The sequence below is a fragment of the Pelodiscus sinensis genome, chromosome 32, assembly GCF_049634645.1.
Source record: "Pelodiscus sinensis isolate JC-2024 chromosome 32, ASM4963464v1, whole genome shotgun sequence".
NCBI classification, from domain to species: Eukaryota; Metazoa; Chordata; order Testudines; family Trionychidae; genus Pelodiscus; species Pelodiscus sinensis.
In genome coordinates, this window is record NC_134742.1 from 8060999 (window position 1) to 8085673 (window position 24675).

The 24675-nt window shown below is 56.3% G+C and overlaps 1 protein-coding gene across 2 annotated transcripts in view; it reads right to left on the bottom strand.

The window, feature by feature from the left end:
• The window catches only part of LOC142823239 (zinc finger protein RFP-like), a 31202-nt gene that overhangs the window by 4203 nt on the left and 2324 nt on the right, over window positions 1-24675 (bottom strand). For both annotated transcript variants that reach the window (XM_075914009.1, XM_075914008.1), the window contains 7 exons: window positions 23470-23585; window positions 21631-21675; window positions 9125-9549; window positions 7734-7829; window positions 5128-5358; window positions 2909-2931; window positions 1720-1835 (listed from right to left, as the gene is read on the bottom strand). In XM_075914009.1, the coding sequence (XP_075770124.1) occupies window positions 1720-1835; window positions 2909-2931; window positions 5128-5358; window positions 7734-7829; window positions 9125-9549; window positions 21631-21675; window positions 23470-23551 (1018 nt within the window). In that variant the 5' untranslated portion in view covers window positions 23552-23585. The remainder of the gene's footprint in view (window positions 1-1719; window positions 1836-2908; window positions 2932-5127; window positions 5359-7733; window positions 7830-9124; window positions 9550-21630; window positions 21676-23469; window positions 23586-24675) is intronic.

Below are 24675 nucleotides of genomic sequence, written 5' to 3' on the forward strand. Positions count from 1 at the left end.
GCAGCCTGCAATTTTAGTGATCTGGGGCTGCAGGAGGCAGGGAGCCCAGCCTGCCTTGGGGGTGCTGCAGGGCTGCTGGCTGGGAGCTACTTAGGTAAGTGCCTCCCAGACACAGCCTGCCTCTGGCACCCCAGCCCCTCCTGTGACCCAACTCAATTCCCTAGGTCACCCTCCAAGCCCTCTGTACCCCTTGTCCCAGGTCACAGCTCCCTTCCAGACCCTTTACCCCTCCTACATCCCTTCCCCAGGCCAGAATCCTCTCCTGAACCAAGTCCCTCTCCCTGACTCTGCACCCCAATCCTCTGACCAAAGTCAACCACCCAAACCCTCTGCACTCTGCACCCCCCTTTTCCCCTTCTCCCAGGTCACAGCTCCCTCCCAGACCCTGTACCCCCCTCCTACACTTCTCTCCCAGGCCAGAATCCTCTCCTGCACCCAGACCCCACCCCAACCCAAAACAACACTCCCTCCCCGACCCAGGTCACCACCCCTCCCTGTCATACCCCACACCATCTCCTAAACTACAGTCCCTTACCCCATGTGCTGTTCTGCTCCCAACCTCCACCCTAGACTCTGCACCCCGCCACAGCAAAGTGTGGCCCTTGGCCACATTCCAAAATCTTGGAGTGGCCCCCACCAAGAATTATTCCTCCACCTCCCCTGCAATTGATGCTGATTGGCTTGGCTTGGGCCTGGCAAGCTGTGTGCTTGCCATAAGGGAAATTTGTCCTGCATTGACCTTGCCCTTAGGGTGTGCCTAGACTACAGGGTTTTTTCGACAAAAGTGGACTTTTGTCGACAAAACTATACCTGCGTCTACACTGCCGCCGAGTTCTGTCGACATAACGTCGACAGAACTCAGCAGTTTTGTCGATGGCTATAAACGTCATTCTACAAAGGATAACGCCTTTTGTCGACAGAGTTCTGTCGACAGAAGGCGTTATTGCATCTACACTGTCCTTTGTGTCTACACTGTCATGTCGACAAAGCGGCTTGCTTTGTCGACAGAACTGGATGTCGTCTAGACGCTTTGTCGACAGAAGCTTTGTCGACAGTATCTGTCAGCAAAACTTCTGTTGACAGAAGCCTGTCGTCTAGACGTACCCTTAAAGTGCCATGTTCCTCAGTTGCTCTGCGAGACACAGATGTGTTGCCCGCACAAGGTGCTTGCAGACAGACACCCAAAGTGACCTGCCCAGGCCAGGGAGCGACGTCCAGAGACCCCCTGTGGAGAACTGACCTATGCACATCAGAAAAGAGAGTAACTTGAAAATTTCTTGGACAGCAAAAACCCTCCAGCAATTCAAAGTTCCTGTGTGAGCAGTGCACAAGTCACATAAGATACTTACTGCCCCTAATGCAAAGGTGATTGGAACAAAACTCGTTCGGGTATCATCTGGATGGTTATAACAGGTCAGATACTGTAAGGGGTGGTCCTACTATCACAGAAGAAATGCACCATGACCCGCCTGTGCCCCAGGAGAAGGGAACTGGGCGTGTTTCTCTCCCTGGCGTTTCTCACTCTCACAGTCACTGTCATTGCAAAGGCTGCTTCTGAACAAACAAGGGTTTGAATTAATCAACCTGCATATCTTGGAGCCCAAGTCTGGACCATTCACCCCCCAATTACATGGAAGCATCATCTAATTATGAACCAATTGACCGGCACCATTCTCCTTCAATGGTCTCACTTTCCCCTCCTCCATCCCCCCTAGGTACCTTTGAACTCCCTCAGCATCTCCGACAGCGCAATCGCTTTCTGGGAGAAACCACGGACTTGTTCTTCCAGTTCAGGAGCCATCTCCTCTGGCTGCTGGGCCCGCGCCGTCTCACACCTAGGGAGAAAAAACATCCCATGGTGACACTGCAGTGGTTTCCAGCCTTTTCAACCATGTGGGCCCCTTTTCAAGCTATGAAAATTTTATGGACCACTGTCCCCTCCCTGGGGGAGAAAAAAAAGGAAAACAAAAAGAAGGATCAGGCCCACCGCAACGGGCCCAATCCTTGCTTTTGAACTTTCCACAGATCCCCTGCAGTACCCTCGTGGACCATCAAGGGTTTAGGGTTGCCAGACACTTTCATAAAAAATACCTCCCCCTCACATGGCAGGAGCAAAAACAACAACAACAAAAACCAACTGAACAAAAAAAAAAAAAAGCGTCACTGCGCCTTTAAATCCCCAGAGTCCCCTCTCTCCATGTTGGGAACCACGGCCCTACCAGATGCAGCAGGGGAAAAATGTTCAAGCAGCCTTCCGACCAAGAGAAACAGAAAATACCAGACATTTTACTGGACAGAGGCCACAAATACCGGACTGTCCTGGCCAATACCAAACACCTGGCAACCCTGCAGGGGTCTGCGGCCCACAGGTCGGGACCCGCTGTGATCCTGCCATGACTGACTCAGTTTTTAAGTTCTGGTTAGTGGGTATTTGAGTCTCCACGACCAAGTCACTCCTGGGCCTCCAGGCGCTGAGGGACGGGAGGTTCCCAGGGGAAGGGCTGTAGGAATCTGATCACTAGGAACGAGACTGAGACACCAGCTCCCCCTCCCTGGCTCATCCCACACAGGTCTCCAAACAGCCCTCGGGTGGGAAAGATGCTGGATCCTGCTGCCCAGGGCTGAATGGTGCCCAGCGCCCAGCAGGGATGGGCCCATGTCCCACCCCTCAGGCCTGGGGCAGCCAGTCCCCAGGGCGGTGACATGGGTAGAATATACCACAGGCCAGTCTGCGCCTTTCCCTGGGGAGTTGAAGAGTCGTCTCTAAAGGGGCAAAGGCCTCAGAGTCAGAGATTTGAATCCCAAATGTGACCTTCCCACATGTTCCGCTGTGGAGCCCTGGGGAGAGGCAGCGACAACTTCACTGCCCAGTGTTTCCCCCGCGCTGTGAGGTGTGAGAGCCACCGACCTGCTCAAGGTGCCTCTGACGTCCTGGAGAGAGAGAGAGAGAGAGAGAGAGAGAGAGAGAGAGAGTTTCAGTCCCACCTGACACACACTGTGAATTCCAAGGGAGGGATTTGGCGAGTGAGGGGGAACTAGGCTTTGCCTGGCCCCAGGGCCATGGACCCCTGAACGAATGGGGCTTTGCCATCACTAGTCTCTCTGGGTATGCTGGAGATCTGTGGGTACGTCTACACTACAGCGCTAGTTCGAACTAACTTAGTTCGAATTAGTTAATTCGAACTAAGCTAATTCGAACTAACGCGTCTAGAACTAAAAACTAGTTCGAATTAGCATTTTGCTAATTCGAACTAGCAAGTCCACATTGAGTGGACTCTGAACAGGGCTTAAGGATGGCCGGAAGCAGTGCCGGCAGGGCATCAGAGGAGGACTTAGAGCATGGAAATGCTTTCTCAGGCTAGCCGAGGGCTGTGCTTAAAGGGACCTGACCCCCACCCCGGACAGACAGTTCTCAGGGGTGCCCCGCTTGAAAACCAGTCCTGGCTTGGAGTGCCCAGAGTACCCACACTGGGCACATCACACCACTCGGCCATCAGCCCGGCTGCACTTGCCGCAGGCTGCCATCTGGGGAGAGGGGGCAATCGGGGGGCTGCAGGAGAGCTTCCACCCCCAGAAACCCGCAGAGCCAGCCCAGTCCTCCCCATCGGGGGCTCGTACCCCATTCCTCCCTCACCTCCTTCCACTTACCCTTCCCTAGCCCCCCTTCTTATTGATGTACAAAATAAAGATAACGTTTCTTCCAACATTGACTCTGTCTTTATTGAACAAAACTGGGGGAGACTGGGAAAAGGAGGTGGGAGAGGGGAAGAGAAAGGCTAGGAGATGAGAGGGCAACTAACATGATCAGGGGTTGGGAACATGTCCCAGATGAAGAGAGGCTACAGAGACTGGGACTGTTCAGCTTAGAAAAGAGGAGATGGAGCGGGGACAGGATAGAGGTCTCTAAAAGCAGGGGTTGGGTGGAGAGGGTGCACACAGAAAAGTTCTTCATGAGTTCCCCTAAAGAAGGACTAGAGGACACCAAAGGAAAGGAATGGGTAGCTGGCTTGAAACTAGTAAGAGAAAGTTGTTCTTCCCAAAGCAAATAGTTAACCTGTGGAACTCCTTGCTGCAGGAGGCTGTGAAGGCTGGAACTAGAACAGCGTTGAAAGGGAAGTGAGATCAAGTCATGGAGGTTGGGTCCATGGAGTAGTCTTAGCCAGGGGGTAGGAGTGGTGTCCCTGCCCAAAGTTTGTGGAAGGCTGGAGAGGGATGGCACGAGACAAATGGCTTGGTCACTGTCTTCGGTCCATCCCCTCCAGGGTCCCTAGGGTTGGCCGCTGTCGGCAGACAGGCTACTGGGCTAGATGGACCTTTGGTCTGACCCAGGACGGCCATTGTAAGCTCAGGGCTCAGGGTCGGGGGTCTCAGTGGACCCCCTTGATTTTCATGCACACCTGCTCCTGGGTGGCCAGGCTGGCAGCTCTCCTGCTCTAGACGGCCACTTTCCTGTGCCTAGTGCGGAGATCGTGGACGAGGTCCACGATGTCCGCACTAGCCCAGGAAGGTGCCCGCCTCTTGCGGTCCCGGGCAAGCTCCCGGGAGCCGCCAGCCTGGTCCCGGGAAGAGGGGGTGGGCTGGGGGACATCGGGTGGGTGGCTCTGTGCCGTGCCAGGTGCAGGGTCTGCTGGCTGGGTGCTGGCAGGCTTGCACCTGGCACGGGCACCGTAGCCAGCCCGTGCCCCTTTAAGGGGTCCGGGGCCGGGAGGGGGGCATAGAGTTTCCCTGGTGTTGGCCATAGTGGCCACCAGGGCAACCTGGGGAGGGCTAGCCTCCCACTAGTTCGAATTAAGGGGCTACACACCCCTTAATTCGAACTAGTAAGTTCGAACTAGGCTTAAGCCTCGTAAAATGAGGTTTTCCTAGTTCGAACTAAGCGCTCCGCTAGTTTGATTCAAATTCGAACTAGCGGAGCGCTAGTGTAGCGCCTATGAATGTTAGTTCGAACTAACATCCGTTAGTTCGAACTAACATTGTCGTGTAGACATACCCTCTGTGCCTGTGCGTCTGCACAAAACAGCAATTCCCATGCCAGGAGGGCGCACACGGAGCCTGACTCCTTTGCCCACCTGTTAGGGGCTGTCCTGTCTCTGTGGTAGCATCTGGGAAATTTCCGCTCAGTCTCACCTGCAGGAATTCACTCGCTGGCTTCTGACACTTCCCCTCCAGCTCCTCGATCCGCTCGCTGAGATGGGAAATCTGCTCCGAGAGTTTGGTTACAGTGTAAGTCCATGTTTTCACTATCATCTCATCCAGCTGCTCCAGCTGGGCCAGCAGGAGTCGCTCTTGTTCCTGCAGGAACTGCCGCAGCTGCTGAAACTCGGCCACAATCTTCTGACACTCGGTTTGTGTCCATTTCTGGAAAAAGAAGAACAAAAGGAAGAACATCACCACCGCTAGGGGAACATGGATAGAGCCTGGGGCCCTTCAAGGAGCGCTGAGTGTGCAGGGGGAGAATCTCTTTGAAAATTCTAAGTCACCAGACAGTGAACAGTCTCCTGCAGTAAAGTAGAGAGAAAATTTTCTTACGTCTTCCTGTTTAGCCCCAAAATCTCATGAAGCACGTTTCTGTGTCTGACGTGCTTTGGATCGTGAGTGGCTCATTGCCCCAGCGATGCTGATCCAAAGCAGCAGGGAGCAGGACTCCACACTAGCCCTTGGTGACGTTTTCCACATTGTATTTTTTCCTGGGAAAATGCAGATTTGTCACCAAAGACACATTTCATGAATTACTGGCAACGTCACTGGTTATTGTGCTGCAGAAAGAAATATATGACGAATCAAAATATTTGCTTAATTTTTTCTAGAGTTTAAAGTCTGACTTATTTTTGAACCTGTCCTTGTGTTTTATAACATTATTTTAAGGAAATGGCCAAGTTGAAACAAAACATTTTGATTTCTGCCAAAAAAATTTCATTTGATGAAGCAAAAAATCAAATTCGTGATTTGCTAATAATTTTTAAAATAGATAATATTTTGTTCGACCACTTTTGTTAATATCCTGCCAGCAAAAATCTGGCGTTAGCCCAGCTCTACCCAGAGCCACGCTCACAGACACAGGTGGGACGAAAAAAACAAATGAAACAGTAAGAGAAAAAGCAGGCACCCAAGGTGAACGACAGGAATGGAGAAACTGTCAGGGCAGAAAGGGTGCGTTTACACAGCAGCGCTATTACAGACTAGCGGCCGTTATTCCAAAATAATACGAGCGTCCACACAGCAATTCCATTATTTCTAAATAAATTCAAAATAACAGGTGGCTTATTCCTCCTTCTGTAAACTTTATTTGATGAGGAATAAGGCCTCTTCTCACATTGCTATTTCGAAATAGAGGTCGTGTGGGACGCTCCACTGCTGCTACTTCAAAATAGCCCCTCCCCAGGGTGGTTCTGAGTAATTTCTCCTTAGTGTTTCCTGGAGCTCTACATCGACGTACTGCATCCACATTAGGAGAGCCTGCCTTGGACTGATTTCGAGGGTTCCCTGTAGTATGGATGTGCCATTTTGAAATAAGCTATTTTGGGATACAGGCAGTCCCCGAGTTACGCGGATCCGACTTATGTCGGATCCGCAGTTATGAACGGGGTTTGCTGCCCGTCTCCCTGGTCTGTTGGAGACCAGCAGACCAGGGAGACTGGAAGCAAAGACTCTGAGGACGCCGGCAGGACAGACCAGGGAGACGGGGAGCACAGCCGGGGAGCACGCGGGCAGCGGACAGCCCAGACGCGCCGCGGCTGTCCCACTGCCGGTGTCCTCAGAGGCTTTGCTCCCCATCTCTCTGGTCTGCGGGTCTCCAGCAGACCAGGGAGACGGGGAGCAAAGCCGCGGAGCACGCGGGCAGCAGACAGCCCAGACACGCTGCAGCTGTCCCACTGCCGGCGTGTTCCGTGGCTTCGCTCCCCATCTCCCTGGTCTGCTGGAGACCCACAGACCAGGGAGACGGGGAGCAAAGCGGAGCAAAGCTGTGGAGCACGCGGGCAGCGGACAGCCCAGACGCGCCGCGGCTGTCCCGCTGCCAGCGTGCTCCGCGGCTTTGCTCCGCTTTGCTCCCCGTCTCCCTGGTCTGCTGGAGACCCGCAGACCAGGAAGATGGGGAGCAAAGCCTCTGAGGATGCCGGCAGCAGGACAGCCACAGCACGTCTGGGCTGTCCAGCTGCCCCCGTGCTCCATGGCTTTGCTCCAGACGCCTGTGGTACAGCAGCTGGGGCGCTGCCGGTTGGTCCCGTAGCGCCGCTCTGGGCGCTACTGGACTAACCCGGCAGCACCCCAGCTGCTCTGCCCCAGGCATCCTGATTCAGCCGCTGCTGGTCAGTTTCAGCAGCAGCTGAATCAGGACGCCTGGGGCAGAGCAGCTGGGGTGCTGCTGGGTTGCTCCTGATTCAGCCGCTGCTGAAACTGACCAGCTCTGACTACAGGAAGCCCGAGGCAGAGTTGCTCTGCCCCGGGCTTCCTGGAATCAGCTGCTGATCAGTTTCAGCAGCAGCTGACTTGGGGACGCCTGGGGTTCTTAAGTTGAATCTGTATGTAAGAACTGGCGTCCAGATTCAGCCTGTTGAAACTGATCAGCGGCTGATTCCAGGAAGCCCGGGGCAGAGCAACTCTGCCTCGGGCTTCCTGTAGTCAGAGCTGGTCAGTTTCAGCAGCGGCTGAATCTGGATGCCAGTTCCGACTTACATACAGATTCAACTTAAGAACAAACCTACAAAGGCAGGGTAATAACACCGGGCACCTACCAGATACTCCTGGCTGGTCTCCTCCCTGCTCACTTTCAGTCCCAGCAGCTTTTCTCTCTCTGCTCTCAGAGTCTTCAGATGGGCCTGGAGCCTCTCCTGGAGACACAGAAACATTTCATGTGACTAAGCAAACAATCAAATGTGAGTTTGCTAATAATTAAAAAATAGATAATTTTTGGTTCAACCCATTTCTTTAATGTCCTGCCAGCAAAGATTGGAGAGGAGCGGGTCCAGCACAGCCACACACTGTGCTCACGACTGCAGGGCCCGGCAGATTTATTGGATCAGAGACACAGAGTCACAGTAATAGACACTGGGAGTGTTTTCAGGGTGTTTGAAATTGTCGAACCTTGTTACAGTAGGGAGCTGGGGTCACATACTCAGACGCTGCATGTGCAGGGGCGGGGGGAGATCGCAGGGGAGGGAGCTGGAAGAGAGGAGGGACACCACGAGCATCGGGGACCTCCAGAGAGGCTGGGGGGGGGGGCGAGTGTGGAGGAGGGACTGAGCAAGGCAAGTGCAGGGTGATAATCTGGCCTGGAGGTCATCACAGGTGGCTGCAAGTGTTTGCAAACAACATTCTGTGTCCATCCCCCATTCCCATTCCTGCTTCTTTCCTTATCTACCTGCTGTGTGTCATGTTCATGAGGCTGAGCCTGGGACTGGGACTGGGACTCTCCCTGTGGCTCAGGAGAGGCGGGTAGGGACGAGGCTGGGCACAGGCTGGCTGCCCTTTCAAGGGAGGAGCTCTCAGCAGGGTCCCTGTAAGCCAGGTGCTTGGGCCCAAGAGCGATTCCAACGCTGCCCCGCTGATTAGCAGAGCGCCCAGGTGCCCACAGCTGGCAGCAGGTGTTTCTATGGGTGGTGCACAGCCACACATGCCTTGGTGCACAGAACAACATTTATTCCACACACAGATGGAAAACATTAGAAAAAACATTGGTTGTCAGCCCCGCCTGAGAGACAGTCAATTCTCCTCCCCAGGAAGGGACAATGAAGGGCAGGATGAGGGGCCCTGGGATCCAACCCGGCCTGGGGTAGGTAAGACAGAGGCCCAGGGAAAGCCAGAGGGAGGAGGCCCATGGAGCAGGCACAGGAGACCCTGGATCTTGCTCAGGATGATAAGACCAAACTCCAGACTCAAAGTCCTGAGAGTCCCTGCTGGGAGAGCAGGGCTGTTACTGGCCACAAAAAATGCCACTGTGGGTCTTTTTTGGGAAACTGAGGAAGGGCTACCCCATGGCAAGAGGGGCACTTAGGAGGCAATGACCCTGCTGCGGTGCCCTATCACCACCCATGATCCTATCAGCTAGATTCCCAGGGCGGGAGCTGCTCCCCACTGCTCCCCCTCCGTCCCACGAGGGCAGGGATCGCAGTCGGCATTTCCCCACCTGGAATTCTGCGGCAGCTTCCTCGGCAGGAATCACGGTGTGATCCTGGTGCCCCTTGGATCTGTCACACACCACACAGATGGGGATTCCATCCTCTCTGCAGAAGAGTTTGAAAGGCTCCTGGTGTTTCTCACACAGTCTCTCTGGGGCTGGTCCGCTCCCTGCCTGCAACCGGAGATCTCTGGCTAAGTCCACAATACTCCTCAGCAGCCTGTCTGACCTGAGGTTCCCCTGGGGAAAGGTCCGTCTGCACTGGGGGCAGGAGACGTCTGCAGTGAGTCCCCTCCAGAACTGGGTGATGCAGGCTCGGCAGAAGCTGTGATCACAGTCGAGAGACACCGGATCGTCGAAATACTCCAGGCAAATGGGACAGGTCATTTCATCCTGAAGCTTCTGTCCTGTAGTCGCAGCAGCCATGGCTTCTCCTGCAGAGACCAGAGAGTTTAGTCTCACTTCCTTCTGCTGGGAAATGGGCGGGCTGCAGTTTGTACAGGTCACTGTTGCCTTTCTGGGTGTGTTCTCCTGCTCCTTCCCTTACAGACTCTACAGCACCTTTGCATGAAGTGTGATGAGTCCAAACTGACAGTCACTCCTCCGAAACATCTGCCAGGCCCCAAACTTGGGCTTAGGCACTCTACACTGCACGCTTGTTTTGGAATAAACTATTCTGGAAGATACATTCTGAAATAAGAGCATCTACACTGTAGGGGTGTGTCTAGACTACAGAGTTTTGTCGACAAAAGTGGACTTTTGTCAACAAACTCTACCTGCGTCTACACTACCGCTGAGTTCTGTCGACATAATGGCGACAGAACTCAGAAGTTTTGTCGACGCTGGTAAACCTCATTTTACGAGGCATAACGCCTTCTGTCAACAGAGTTCTGTCGACAGAAGGTGTTATTGCCTGTAGGGTTGTGTCTAGACTACAGGGTTTTGTCGACAAAGCAGCTTGCTTTGTTGACAGAACTGGCTGCAATCTAGACGCTCTATGTCGACAGAAGTTTTGTCGGCAGTATCTGTCGACAAAACCCTGTAGTCTAGACGTACCGTAGGACTATTTGTTTTTCCTATTACATTCCAGCTCGGCTTTCCACTTGATATATTTTTTACCCCCTGCCTCTTCTGGTCCTCCCCCCATTTTTTCCTCTCCCCCCCCGCTTCTCCCCTATTTATTTTAGTTCTGGACATCCAACACTCTGGTCATCTGAAGAAGTGGGCTGTACCCACGAAAACTCATGATCCCATCTACATGTTTTATTAGCCTTTAAAGTCCTACCAGACTATTTGTTGTATGACCATAGCTCGGTGTGAGGAGGTAGGTCCAACCTGGGACTCACAGCTAGTTGTGCTGGGGGTGGTGTAAGGCAGAGAGGAGGGAGGCGAGGAAGAGGGCCTAAGAGGGTCTCTCCATGGCCAGACAGAGAGGGGATCCCAGGGAGTGACTGTCTGGACTTGCAGTTGGGGAGCTCTGTGGTGGACATTAGGGAAAATGGTTTCACGGAAGCTGGTGAAACACTGGAAGGGGAGGCCTAGGGAAGTGGGGGAATCTTTAGACCTGACAAAGTCCTGGCTGGGATGATTGAGTTGGACTGGGTCCTCCTCTGAGCAGGGAGTAGGACTAGTGACTCCTCAGGTCTCTTCCAGACCAGTGATTCTGACTCTGTGGACAGGGGCGGGGGAAAGGGGGTCCCAGGAGAGGTTCCCAGGAGCACCAGGCCGAAGGGCTAGAAGAGGGATGTGGGGGGTGCACTGGGCACTGGAACTAGGACGTGGTTTCTCCTGGGCGTGTGTGTTACATTTGCTCACACTCATCATCATCGTCACCAAAATAATGACCAGTGAACACAACAGCCCCGACCTGCTCCCGGAGGGATGCTCAAAGGAAGCACCAGAAACCACATCGGCTGGTCCAGCTGCCCCCGAAACACAGGCCGGGTGTGAAGATTTTCTACCCGTTAACTCTGCATCCTGTGTCATCAGAGCACACACAGCCCAGCACTGCCTGTGCCCCCCGTCCAAACCCCACCCCCCATCTCCCACAGCCTAGACACTTCCCCACCCAGACACCCCCATGAGACCAGCTAGTCTCCTATTATCAGTCATCAACCTCCCCATGTACCCGAAAAACTGCCAGTCTGTGCCCCACAGACAGAGCCCCCCTCTGCCAGCCCCTCCCCCACATCCCTGACTAACTGCCAGTCTGTGCCCCACAGACAGAGCCCCCCTCTGCCAGCCCCTCCCCCACATCTCTGACTCACTGCCAGTCTGTGCCCCACAGACAGAGCCCCCCTCTGCCAGCCCCTCCCCCATGTACCTGACTAACTGTCAGTCCCCACAGAAAGAGCCCCCCTCCCCCCACATTGCCAAGTGCCAGTATGTGCCCCACAGACAAAGCCCCCCTCTGCCAGACCCATTTCTACAGAGTGTTCAGGGCTCGTACACAATTTGCCCCCCCATGTGGTTTCTCTCCATGGTCAGTGAGGGGCTCCCCCTGCACCCTCCTGCCTCGGGCCTGGCACCCAGGGCCAGGCTGTGATGGGCGACGGGGTCACGGCTCCCTGCTGTGTCCTGTCCAGCCACAGGCAGAGGGGGAGCCGCACCCGGCTGGACTCCTCCCACCCTGAGCCGGAGCTGAGCCGGGGGGTCAGACGCTCCCTGCAGCCCCCCAGCACCCAGGAGAACATGGACGGTAAGTGGAGTCGGGGGCCGTGGTCGTGGGGAGCTGCCGCACTCAGGGAGGCTGGGGAATTCCCGGAACCTCAACCCCCAGCGAAATCTCCCCCGACATTCCCAAGAGGAGCGGGCAGGGAGAAATCTCTGGTGTCCTGCCCCTGGGCATGGAAACCTCAGCCCTGCCCCCCCCACCCACACACAGGGGGAACCCGAAATCATCTCTCCCTCCCCTCTCAATGTTCAGCCACTTCTCTCCCACAGCCTGAGTTACTGTCTCCCCTCCTCTGCCAGGCTCTTCGCTGCCTCTTTTGGTCCTTGCAAAATGTATTGCGAGGCAGAGACTTTTTGTGGGTTTTTCATGCCTCCATCCACAATTTGGGGGCCTCTGGATGCCCCTGTCCCTGCCCCTCCCGATGCAGGATGATTTAGCCCATCTTAATATGTCATGGGGTAGGCCTGTTTCCCCCCCTGCACCCCTGAGAACTTTCTAGATCCCCCCTCCCTCCAGGGAACGTGGTTCCCAGCCTTGGGCACTCAGTGCGGATTCTTGCCATGTCCATTGTGATAGTAAACGAGTCATCCTGCAGCACCTGAGGGTACGTCTACACTACAGCGCTAGTTCGAACTAACTTAGTTCGAATTACTTAATTCGAACTAAGCTAGTTCGAACTAACGCATCTAGAACTAAAAACTAGTTCGAATTAGCGTTTTGCTAATTCGAACTAGCAAGTCCACATTGAGTGGACTCTGAACAGGGCTTAAGGATGGCCGGAAGCAGTGCCGGCAGGGCATAAAAGGAGGACTTAGAGCATGGAGATGCTGTCTCAGGCTAGCCAAGGGCTGCGCTTAAAGGGTCCCGACCCCCACCCCGGACACACAGTTCTAAGGGGTGCCCCGCTTGCAAAGAAGTTCTGGCTTGGAGTGCCCGGAGTACCCACACTGGGCACATCACAGCACTCGGCCATCAGCCCGGCTGCACTTGCCGAAGGCTGCCATCTGGGGAGAGGGGGTAATTGGGGGGCTGCAGGAGAGCTTCCACCCCCAGAAGCCCGCAGAGCCAGCCCAGTCCTCCCCATTGGGGGCTCGTACCCAATTCCTCCCTCACCTCCTTCCACTTACCCTTCCCTAGCCCCCCTTCTTATTGATGTACAAAATAAAGATAACGTTTCTTCCAACATTGACTCTGTCTTTATTGAACAAAACTGGGGGAGACTGGGAAAAGGAGGTGGGAGAGGGGAAGAGAAAGGCTGGGAGAAGGGAGGGCAACTAACATGATCAGGGGTTGGGAACAGGTCCCAGATGAAGAAAGGCTACAGAGACTGGGACTGTTCAGCTTAGAAAAGAGGAGACGGAGGGGGGACAGGATAGAGGTCTCTAAAAGCAGGGGTTGGGTGGAGAGGGTGCATTCATAAAAGTTCTTCATGAGTTCCCCTAAAGAAGGACTAGAGGACACCAAAGGAAAGGAATGGGTAGCCGGCTTGAAACTAGTAAGAGAAAGTTGTTGTTCTTCCCAAAGCAAATAGTTAACCTGCGGAACTCCTTGCTGCAGGAGGCTGTGAAGGCTGGAACTAGAACAGAGTTGAAAGGGAAGTGAGATCAAGTCATGGAGGTTGGGTCCATGGAGTGCTATTAGCCAGGGGGTAGGAGTGGTGTCCCTGCCCAAAGTTTGTGGAAGGCTGGAGAGGGATGGCACGAGACAAATGGCTTGGTCACTGTCTTCGGTCCATCCCCTCCAGGGTCCCTAGGGTTGGCCGCTGTCGGCAGACAGGCTACTGGGCTAGATGGACCTTTGGTCTGACCCAGGACAGCCATTGTAAGCTCAGGGCTCAGGGTCGGGGGTCTCAGTGGACCCCCTTGATTTTCATGCACACCTGCTCCTGGGTGGCCAGGCTGGCAGCTCTTCTGCCCTAGACGGCCACTTTCCTGTGCCTAGTGCGGAGATCGTGGACGAGGTCCACGATGTCCGCACTAGCCCAGGAAGGTGCCCGCGTCTTGCGGTCCAGGGCAAGCTCCCGGGAGCCGCCAGCCTGGTCCCGGGAAGAGGGGGTGGGCTGGGGGGCATCGGGTGGGTGGCTCTGTGCCGTGCCAGGTGCAGGGTCTGCTAGCTGGGTGCTGGCAGGCTTGCACCTGGCACGGGCACCGTAGCCAGCCCGTGCCCCTTTAAGGGGTCCGGGGCCAGGAGGGGGGCATAGAGTTTCCCTGGTGTTGGCCAGAGTGGCCACCAGGGAAACCTGGGGAGGGCTAGCCTCCCACTAGTTCGAACTAAAGGGCTACACAGCCCTTAGTTCGAACTAGCTAGTTCGAACTAGGCGTTAGTCCTTGTAAAATGAGGTTTACCTAGTTCGAACTAAGCGCTCCGCTAGTTCGATTCAAATTCGAACTAGCGGAGCGCTAGTGTAGCGCCTATTAAAGTTAGTTCGAACTAACGTCCGTTAGTTCGAACTAACTTTGTAGTGTAGACATACCCATAGAGACTAACAACTCTGTGTCCGTATTGTAGCATGTGCTTTGGTGGGCACAGCCCACTGCCTCAGCCGAGCCGAGCGATGGAGTGTTATCTCCCCTGCTCAGCTCATAGCGGGCTTCTGTCGTTTAGTTCTCCCATTTTGTGAGGGACCCCCACCCCCACGTGCTGTATGAAATTGACTTATGGCTACGTGTATGCAGAACTCAAAGATGCTTGGGACAAAATTCCTCATGTAACCTCTCAATGTTAATGTCACTCTCTGAGGGGTGTGTCTGTTGTAGCTGGGTGTCTGTGTCACTCCTGCGTGTGAAGTTAGAAATACGGGGCTGACACTGGTTTGTGGTTTTAAAGGTGCCGATGAAAGACATCGGGGTGTTTCCCACAAAGTCTCAGCGCTCACCTGGGAACGGCCACTTTGTCCTTTCAGTCTTAGCCGTGGTTGGTCTTAGGAAGGCATGGGACCTCCCCACTGGTAGGGTCTGACCAGGTCATTTTCCATGGAAGGGTTAATGCAGAAACAGATCCCCCCCCCCGTCCCCTGCAAAATGAAAAATCCAAGCATCAAACCCGGCTCCCAGAGCACAGGGGGAGTTGGGGGGGCTCGTTGCTGGGCCGTGGGGTTCAGACTCAAACCAGCTCCCTCCGGTGGGGCCTGGAATTGTTGTGGAATCAGGGGACCTTGCACCTAGGCACCAGCCATCAGAGAGTCTGGCCGGTCACACAGAGACCCCGCTGGGCTGCCTGGGCCTAGGCCCTGGAGCAGGAAGCAGTTCCCCAGCACCTGTGATGCCTGCAGGGAAGTTGTGAAGTAGTGGGGGCTGTGCTCACTCTGTTTGCTTTGTGGTGTTATGCGTGATTAACTGTCCTGTGCTGTTCTCTAATTTCCCTGGGCACTGCAACACTGCTTGGCCCGAAAGCCCACACCCAGACCTGCCAGGCCAGAGTTTCCCTTCCTGGTTTCAACCCAGACATGTGTAAGCCGGGGCTGAATTACTGCATGCTATCACCCAGCTACAGGGAGAGAGCTGCTCTGGGGGTGGGTGTGCTCACTCCAGTTGTTTAGCTCTGCAAGATACTTCACTGCTAACTGTTGATATGTAAATACAGCTCATGCCAGGAGGCAGAAGGAATCCGAAGTGCAGTTATGTAAATCCCATTCAGCCATGGCTGAGGGAGGATCAGTGTTGGAATGGAATGTGGTGGATTGTAACTAATCTGGGGCTGTTGTGGGGGTCACAAATCATGCGACCCCCTAAATGTGGGAACTGTAAAATATACCATCATTGGTTGCAGGAGAGACACCATCATTGTAAGAAGTCTCAGAGGAACAAGCCTCCCCCCTGTCAGAGTTGAGTGAAGTGACTTTGGGGGGAAAGGGCTTGAGTCAGCCTGCTTCACGCCTGCTAGGTGTGAGCTGTAAGTCTGGCTCAACCTGCCCCTTTTGCCCCGGGTTTTAAGGACGGACCTAAAGCAGACTTTATGAGGACTCTTTTTGCTAGTCCAGTGGAAGCTGGAATCTTTGGCCAGCCTAGGTGATGGCTAAAGAGTTGAAATCACTAAGGCCGTGTCCAGACTCAGGGGTTTTTTCGGGAAAAGTAGCCTTTTCCCGAAAAAACTTCCCCTGCGTCCAGACTCAAGCCGCGTTCTTTCGAAATTATTTCGAAAGAACGCGGCTTTTCTTTCGATGGCGGTAAACCTCGTTTCACGAGGAAGAACGCCTTCTTTCGAAAGTTCCTCTTTCGAAAGAAGGCGTTCTACAATGTAAAGAGGCCGTCTTCGAAAGAGAGCATCCAGACTCGCTGGGTGCTCTCTTTCGAAAAAGCGGATTCCCTCTATCGAAAGATCCGCCTGCAGTCTAGACGCGATCTTTCGAAAGAGGCTCTTTCGAAAGATGCTTTCGAAAGAGCCTCTTTCGAAAGAAGCCTGCAGTCTAGACATAGCCTAAGAGCTGAAATCACTGGTTTGGTTGGAAGCCAGACCCATTGCAGCCAGCGCTGCGGCTGGCGGGGACGACCGGCGGGTGGCCAGTAGGAGCAGCATGAAGGTGGCATAGACTCAGGCTGAAGGAGTAGAGTCATCGGGATGAGGTGTCAGGGTCTGCACTGACTGGACAGAACTGTAAGTGGGGCGTTTGACCTGGGGGACGGAGAAGGTTTGGGTAAGTGAACGGAACCCTTGCCTTATTGGACTGGTGAGCCTGTGAGGCAAAAGACATTGCTCAATCCTTTGGAGCTGGGACAGTTACTCGTGGGGGAGGGGTGCGTGAATTTCCCAGGCTACTGGGTGGGGGCTCAAGCCGGTTCTGTGAGAGATGGGCCCCTAGATATTGAACCTGGCCCTGGTTGCTGCCGGGCCTACCCAGTGGAAGGGTTACTCATGGATGGTCTTCTCAGACCTATGGTGTCTCCCTGCTCCAACCCATCCCGGGACTGGCCCTGCCGTGGCTGAGGAGGGAGGCCTGTCCTGGGGCCCAGCAGCAGGGGAACCCCCAGACACTGACCCCGCCCTTGTGGCTGCCAACTCTCCCTGGGAGCAGGGCCCAAAGGGGACCCCGGCCGTCATGCCCGGGGCGGTTCACCCATCAGACAGTGGCCGGCTGGGGCAGGGCTCTGGAGGCTGCTGGTCCCCAAACACGGGAAAGGCTCCCCTGCCAGTGCTGGGCCTGGGTGGCCTATTGCCCCCATTCCGGACCCCTCCCCCACAGGAGCCCGAATCCCCCACCCCCTATTGCCTCCCCTCGGAGGCTGGTTTGTAGCCAAGTTGCTCCCGAGGGAGGCGCAGAAGCAAAGACCAAACCGAGGGGCTGCCGGGGCCTTTTCCATTTTTTGCCAGAGGCTGGTACTTCCTGTGTCCCAAACAAGCTTCACCGCACAGGCCCTGCCTGGCTCGCGGGCCCCACGGGCGCCGTCCCTGTTCTCCCCCTGGGGCGGTGGCACAGCCCATGTCCATGGCTGGAGCCCCGAGTGGGGGAGGCCGGGCTGATGCCGCTCTGTGTGGGGTGTGACTCTGCTGCACAGAGCCAGGGTGACACTCAGAGACACCCGGCAGCCCCACAGCTCCCCGTGCAAAGGGATGGAGGAATCAGAAGGAGGAGGCAAGGGACTGCTTTACTCCATCCCACCTGTCCTCTGCCTCTCCCTCCCGCCCACAGCCCCTAGCGGAGTGACTCACCTGCTCCCTTCCCACCAGCCAATGGGAGAGCCATGTGGCCACGCACTGCCCAGGCTGTTCCCCCATTGGCACGATGGGTGACGAAGGTGGAGGCCTGTGGAGGACGTGAGAACACCCTGCCAATAAAGGCTTGTGTTAAACTCCCCCAGAGTCATTCAAACTAATTAGTCCCCAGGGCTTCCCTGGGCTCTATGTAGAGGTAGCGTGTCTTCATTGATGGAGACTGTCTTGGACTATTTTTGAGGCTTCCTCGTACAAGCCATTCCCGCTATACGTCTACCCAGTATGGGTACGTCTAGACTACTGCGTTATGTCGACAGGACTCAGCGGTAGTGTAGACGCTGGTATAGTTTTGTCGACAAAAGTCCACTTTTGTCGACAAAACTCAGTAGTCTAGACACACCCTATACGTCGGTTCTGCGCCAACATTGTTGACCCTTGTAGCAACCGTTGTTATACATCCTCCCATTCCCTGCTCTTATGTCATGGAAAAAAAAAAAAAAAAAGATAGCGACCAGTTCATACAAATGGAAGTCAGCCGTGGGGTAAAAAAAATCCCCGTTTTACATCATTTTGCTGTCTATCCCTGTGTTTTGGAACGTGTCTTGGGTGTACAGCGGGGACGCCCTGCAGTGGGAACACGCTATTTTGATGCTGTAAAATTGGGAGTTATTAAGTCGAAGTTAGTGATGTTGAAATCGTTTCCTAGTGCAGACACGGGGTATGTCTACACTACCCCGCTAGTTCGAACTAGCGGGGTAATGTATGCATACCGAACTTGCTAATGAAGCCCGGGATTTGAATTTCCCGGGCTTCATTAGCAAGTTCGGTATGCATACATTACCCCACTAGTTCGAACTAGCGGGGTAGTGTAGACATACCCACGGTCTCTGGGTGCGCTGGCTCCGCAGTCGCTGCACTCTGGGTAAACTACCGTGGCGGGAGGCGTAGAGCTTGCTGGGCTCTCGCCCCAGTGCTGGGGGCAGTGTGGACACCGTAGGGTAGCATGGCTAGTGACTGGCCCCCAGCGCCCTTCCCCCCAGAGACCCGTGAGGAGGGTGGTTTTCAATTCTTTCGTATTATGGCGTTAGAACAGCCATTTCACTGAACCTGAACATGTGTCTCCTCATGAGTCTGATTTTGTCCCATCTCTGCAAAATCCACTTTCAAACAAAAAAGGCAGGTCAGGGCAAATGTTGCTAGTAATTCCATCAGTGGGGAAAAATTACAGTGAATGAGAAACGGTGGGTGTATTTGGGAGAAATATTCTTGGGTTTTTATCACTCGTTTTTTTTCTTCCAATATGTCAGAAGTGAAATGATTCCATGCCATACACGGAGTTGTTAAGTAAGAGGGACCACATAGAAAGATGATCCCCCTACTGCTGGATTTGCAGAAGTTTGTAACTTGCTTCACAAAAGAGAAACCCATTATATATTTTAGAGAGTTTGCATGTCTGTCCGTCTGTCTGCCTGTGAGTCTATTTGTTCAAGAACTCCTCCTAAATGGTAAGAGCCAGGCCCACCAAATGCAGCATGCACCTTCCTCTGATCCTACCTTAGCGCAAGGTCACAGTTTGGTTGTGCCAGCACAATGGGACGTATGTGGAATGTGACTGTTTCTCATCAGATGCAAAGGGATGGGTGTGATAGCAGGGACAGTTCTACCCCAGAATGAATACAGGGGAGTGAGCAAATGTCCCAGCTCTGGTTCAGAAAAGGGCAACAAAAATAATTCGGGGTTTGGAATGGGTCCCATGTGAAGAGAGATGAAAAAGACTGGATGTTTTCAGGGTAGAAAAGAGGAGACGAAGGGGGGATAGGATAGAGATATGTAAAAACATGACTAGTGTGGAAAAAGTGAATAAGGAAAAGTTATTTACTTGTTCCCATACCCGAAGAACAAGGAGTCACCAAACTAAATTAATAGATTGCAGGCTAAAGACAAACAAAAGGACGTTTTTCTTGACACCGCGCACAGTCAGCCTTTGTCTACATGGCAACTTTATTCCAAAATAACTAAGCCCAGGTCTACACAGCAGGCAGTTATTTCAAAAGTGTAAAAATACTGTCAAGCTGGAGAACTTCTTACTCTGACTCCTGTAACCCTCAGGCTACGTCTACATTGGCACCCCTTTCCGGAAAAGGGATGCTAATGAGACGAGTCAGCATTTGCATTTACATGGCTGCCGCTTTTTTCCGGCTTGGGGAGAAGCCGGAGAAAGGCGCCGGTCTAGACGCAATTCTTTGGAAAATAAGCCCTTTTCCAGAGGATCCCTTATTCCTCCCCACTGAAATGTCCCTGGGTCCCAGCTGCCTCTGGGCAGGGTTTGTGATTCCCCCTGGGACACGTCTCCCCCGCACGGTACGTCTGGGCTCGGCTCCTTTCCCGCCGCACTGGGGCTCTGGGCCGAGCTCCGACCTGCCCCCCACCAGGCTGCTCAGTCTCCAGCCCAGCGCCCAGACCCCGCAGAGCCAGCAGGGAGGGGCAGGGACCGGCCCCAGCTGAGCTGGGTGGGAAGAGGCTGAACAAGGCGAGTCCTGCACTGGGGGTGCCCAGGCGCCGTGCGGAGGGAACGGGGGTGTCTCTGTCCCAGCCATGGCAGGAGGCTGACTCAGGGCTGACAGAAGGAAGAGGGGCCCCAGGGAGCTGAGGGGGGTCCCAGCGGGGGCTGGGCGGAGGGAGAGAGAAGCTGAGCTCACGCGGGGGGAGAGGAAAAGGGGAACAGGACCAGAGCTCTGCTCTCTGCAGCTCCCCAGCTTCCTGCCATGGGCCCAGGGCTGCCCCTGTCTGTGCCCCGGGGCCTGGTGCTCTGGGGTCTGATCCATCCCTTCCCCCCGCAGAGCAGGGACCCTCCCATGGACTCTTGGGTCCTCTGCCGGGGGCAGGAGAAAGAGCAACGTCCCCGAGTGCCCCAGAGTCCATGCTGGGCACCGCCCCTCAGTCACTGGGGGAAGGGAAACTCCCCTCTTGGACCCCCCCCCCCCGCACCAGAGAACAAGGGGAGCCCAAGGCCGAGAGCTGCCAGGGAGACCAGACCAGGCCAAGCCAAGTGTGCTGGAGAGACACAGCCAGGGGGGAGATGGAGAAGGGATCTGTCCTGGAGGAGACAGAGGCAGAGAGACTTCCGGCACAGACCATATCGGCCCTGTCCCCGCCCCCTGCTGAGATGCCCAGGGCTGGAGCGGCTTGGCCCAGCGCTCAGTTCTCGGCTGGGTTGCCAGGCACTTCAGTGAGCCCGGTGAGCAGCGCAGCCAGGAAAGTAACTCCAGGACCCCCCCGGGCTGTTTTCTAATGGACCCCTGCCTCCTGCTCTCAGGCACTGGGGGGCGCTCTCCACTCGGGGGTGTTTGCTTTGCATGGCCCTCGGGGGGATGCTGCAGGAGGGCCCCCCAATACTTGGATGCCAATATCTGAACGGCATCATGACGTGGATTCCCCTCCCTTTGGGCTCTTGCTGATCCTGCACCCTTGGCGTTTGACACAAACTCTGTGGCTGTGGCTGATCTGGGCCTCACACCGAGATGTTTCCCGCCCTGCACATCATGCACATTGACACACTGGCTGGGCCGACACTGCCCACGTGATGGGGCCGTGCAACGTCCTTACGTTCCTTGGGGGGAAGGGTGAGGGCGGGACGGAGCAGGCCCTGAGGGAGGGGAGCTCCCCTGGACTGAGGCTCCCTGGCTAAGCAGGGGGCAGAGGGGTCAATCCCAGGGAGAGGGACACAGCCAGGGACCAGAGCAGCCCAGCCAAGGGAAACCCTTTTCACAAGTGTCTTTTGTTCCGCTCAGACCCCGGGCTCCAGGCTGGGGGGAGGCCGAGGGTGTTGGATACTGGAGGGGGGGCTGCACACTCAGGCAGGGAGTCGGGTGCTGGAGGGGCTGGGGGCTCTGGGCAGCCGTGGGGATGAGGGTTTGGGATGCAAGAGGGGGCTCCAGTTTTGGGGAGGGACGCTGGGTTGGGCTCTGGGCTGGGGCTGTGGGCTTCGGGGGGCTTGGGATGAGGAACGCGGTGCAGGACGTGGCCCCCGGCCTGGAGGAAATCAGGGTTGGGGGGGGTTAGTTTGGCTGGGGCCTGGCCAGTGGTGCCAAGCAGCCTGCCCAGTCCCTGCCTGTCCTGGGGCACCACACTGCGCCTGGCAGTGGCCAGCAGGCCTGGCTCTGAGGGGGGATGAGGCTCTGAGGCCGCTCACCTGGGCTGTGCTCTCTGTGTGACACCAGTGCACCCGGCAGAGTGTCTGGAGGGGGAAGGATAAAACAGGTGAGATTTCGGGTTTGCAGAGTGAAATCCCTTCCCCCACCTGCCCCATCCCCATCCCTACCCCTCCATCCCTGCCCCCTCCCCCTCCCCATCCTTCGAGCCCCGTTCCCTCCTGATCCCCACCCCTCCAGCCCTGCCCCCTTCCCATCCCCATCCCTCCAGCCCCACTCCTTCCCCATCCCCACTCCTCCAGCCCCACCCCCTCCCCCTCTCCTCCTCTCCAGCCCCACCCCTCCCCCATCCCCATCCCCACTCCTCCAGCCCTGCCCCCTTCCCATCCCCATCCCTCCAGCCCCACCCCTTCCCCATCCCCACTCCTCCAGCCCCGCCCCCTCCCCCTCTCCTCCTCTCCAGCCCCACCCCTCCCCCATCCCCATTCCCACCTCTCCAGCCCCGCCCTCCTCCCCACCCCTCTCAGGGACAGGCCTTGGGCCTGCAGCTGCTGGGCGGTGGCACCAGAGGCCCCTGTGCTGGAGGGACCCCTCGCCATGGGGGGGGGGCTTTCTCCTTCCCTGCAGCCCCTTGGCCCAGACGGGCGGCCAGGCGGGACCAGAGCTCAGGGAGGGGCTGGGCCCAGCTCCACCCCACGGCCTGAGACTGAGGGTTCAGATGTCGGGTGCTGCCCTTTGGCCCCAGGGCCTGGCTCTCAGCAGGGATGTGCCAGGTTAAGGGGCTAACCAGGCGGCAGCACCCTGGCTGGGCCGTGCTCCCTGGGCTGGCTCACCAGGACCCGGTGGGGCTGGAGAGGCTCCGCGCCGGCCACGGGCAGGGGGCTGCTCCTGGGCCCGCGGGGGACGGGGCTCTCCAGTGGGAGCAGGGAGCCGGCAGCAGCCCCCGCCCAGGTCTGGTGGTGAGAGCCCTGCAGGTCGGGGGCTGCTCCAGGGGGGAGGGGCCGGCACTAGCCAGACCCGCTCAGTCGGATAACGGGTTAGACACGAGGTTTGCATCCCACGAGGAATAACGGGTCGGTCGACAAAGGGCTTTGATGTCGGCAGGGGAGCATCCAGACTAGCGCGCTGAGCCGACAAACAGCTGATCAGCTGTTTGTCGGCTCAGCACGGCAGCCATGTAAATTTAAATGAAGCCGCGATTATTTAAATCGCTGCTTCATTTCCCTTTGCCTACAACCCTCATCTACATGACTCCGTCGATGGAGCCATGTAGTCTAGACACAGCCTAGGAGGTAACTTCTGCCCCAGAAGGGAAACAAAGGGCAGGTGGGGCCGACTGCAAGCGGGGCTTAGGACCTGGGGAAGGGTCAGTCTCAGGCTGGGTTAGGCTGGGAGAAGGGGCTTAGCGGAGGAAGCGGGACCCTTCTCCCCACGAGGAATGGTCCTGCCTGCTCCTGGTTCCTGTAACAAGGATCCCGCTGCCCTGTGCCCATCTGTGCATAAACCTTCTGATCTACTCACCGGTGAGTCATGTCAGGCTGCGGATGGGAAGGGGGGTGAGGGGGGGAGGGCCTGGAGACTCCCCCATGCCCCGTGACGGGGGGAGGGCCCGGAGACTCCCCCATGCCCCGTGACAGCAGAACATGTCAGACATGGGAAGGGGCAGTCAGAGCATCACAGGAGAAATGCATCATCCTCCCCCCCCCTCCATGCCCCAGGAGAAGGGAACGGGGCAGAATTTGTTTCTCTCTCTGGCGTTTCTCACTCTCACAGGCAGTGTCATTGCAAAGGCTTCTGAGCAGAGAAGGGTTCAATGAATGAACCTGAGTGTCCTGCACCCCCAGTCTGTGCCATGCGCCCTGTTCGGTCCCTCCAGGTACCTCTGAACGTCCTCAGTCTCTCCGACAGCGAAGCAGTTTGCTGGGAGAAATCCCGGACTCGCTCCTCCAGTTCAGGAGCCATCTCCTCTGGCTGCTGGGCCTGCCCCTCCTCACACCTGGGGAGAAACAAAGTCCCATGGTGACCCTGCACTGAGTGACTCAGTTCTCACCCTCTGGCCAGTGAGTCGCTGCCCCGATGGGGCTGGAGTGAGAATTTCTCTAGTTCTCCCAGCCTGAGAGCAGGGGCAGCGCAGCCCCCGGCCGGGCGACCTTCCCCGCAGGGACTCAGGAATGTTCCCCATGACCGGCCTGGGGAGACCAGCTATGGGGACAAAGGGGAATTGGGTCTCCACGGCCAACTCACCCCTGGGCCTCCAGGCGCTGAGGGACGGGAGGTTCCCGGGGGCAGGGCTGTAGAATCTGCCCGCTGGGGACTGGACCAGTGATCACCGAGCAGTCGATGGGATTTGCTGGTCAATCTTGGAGCCTCTGACGGGGGATCCTGACGGGTCTGGCCAAGAGGCCATCGAGCCCAGCACGTCAGCTGCCCCTCCCCCCACTGCTGGGCATCTCCTGCCCTTTGCCTCAGAGCTGTTTCCCCCAGAGTGTCCTGCTTTCTGTGCCAGGCAGGGCAGGGCGAGGAGGACCCTGATGTCAAGGTGCCCCCCCTCCCACCCTGTGTCCTGTCTCCACAGATCAGAGAGGGGGCACAACAGGACTAGGGATAGAGCAAGTTCACTGGCTGCTTTTGGGAGTGGTGCAGGCCAGGACGGGGTGAACCTGCCTTACCCCACTGCCCCACCACCCAGGAGCCACCTGAGGTGAGCAGGGCTCAGTCGGAGCCCACATCCTGAAACCCTGCCCCAGTCATGAACCCCCTCCTGCACCCCAAGCTCCTGCCCTAGAGCCAGCACCAAGCACCCCTTCCAACACCCCAAACAGCCTGCCTCAAACTCAGCTCAGAGCCCCTCCCACACTCCACAACCCTTCTTAATCCAAGACCAGAGCCTGCACCCCAACCCTCTGCCCTAGCCTGGTGAAAGTGAGTGACGATGGGGGGGATGGAGTGAGCAGGGGCGGGGCCTGAGAGAGGCGGGGCAAGTCACACAGAGGAGGCGGGGCCAGGGTGGGTTTGAGGTCGATCTTGGATTGCACTTCAATGTATAAAGTGATCTCGTGCTTAAAAAGGTCGGAGACCCCTGGACT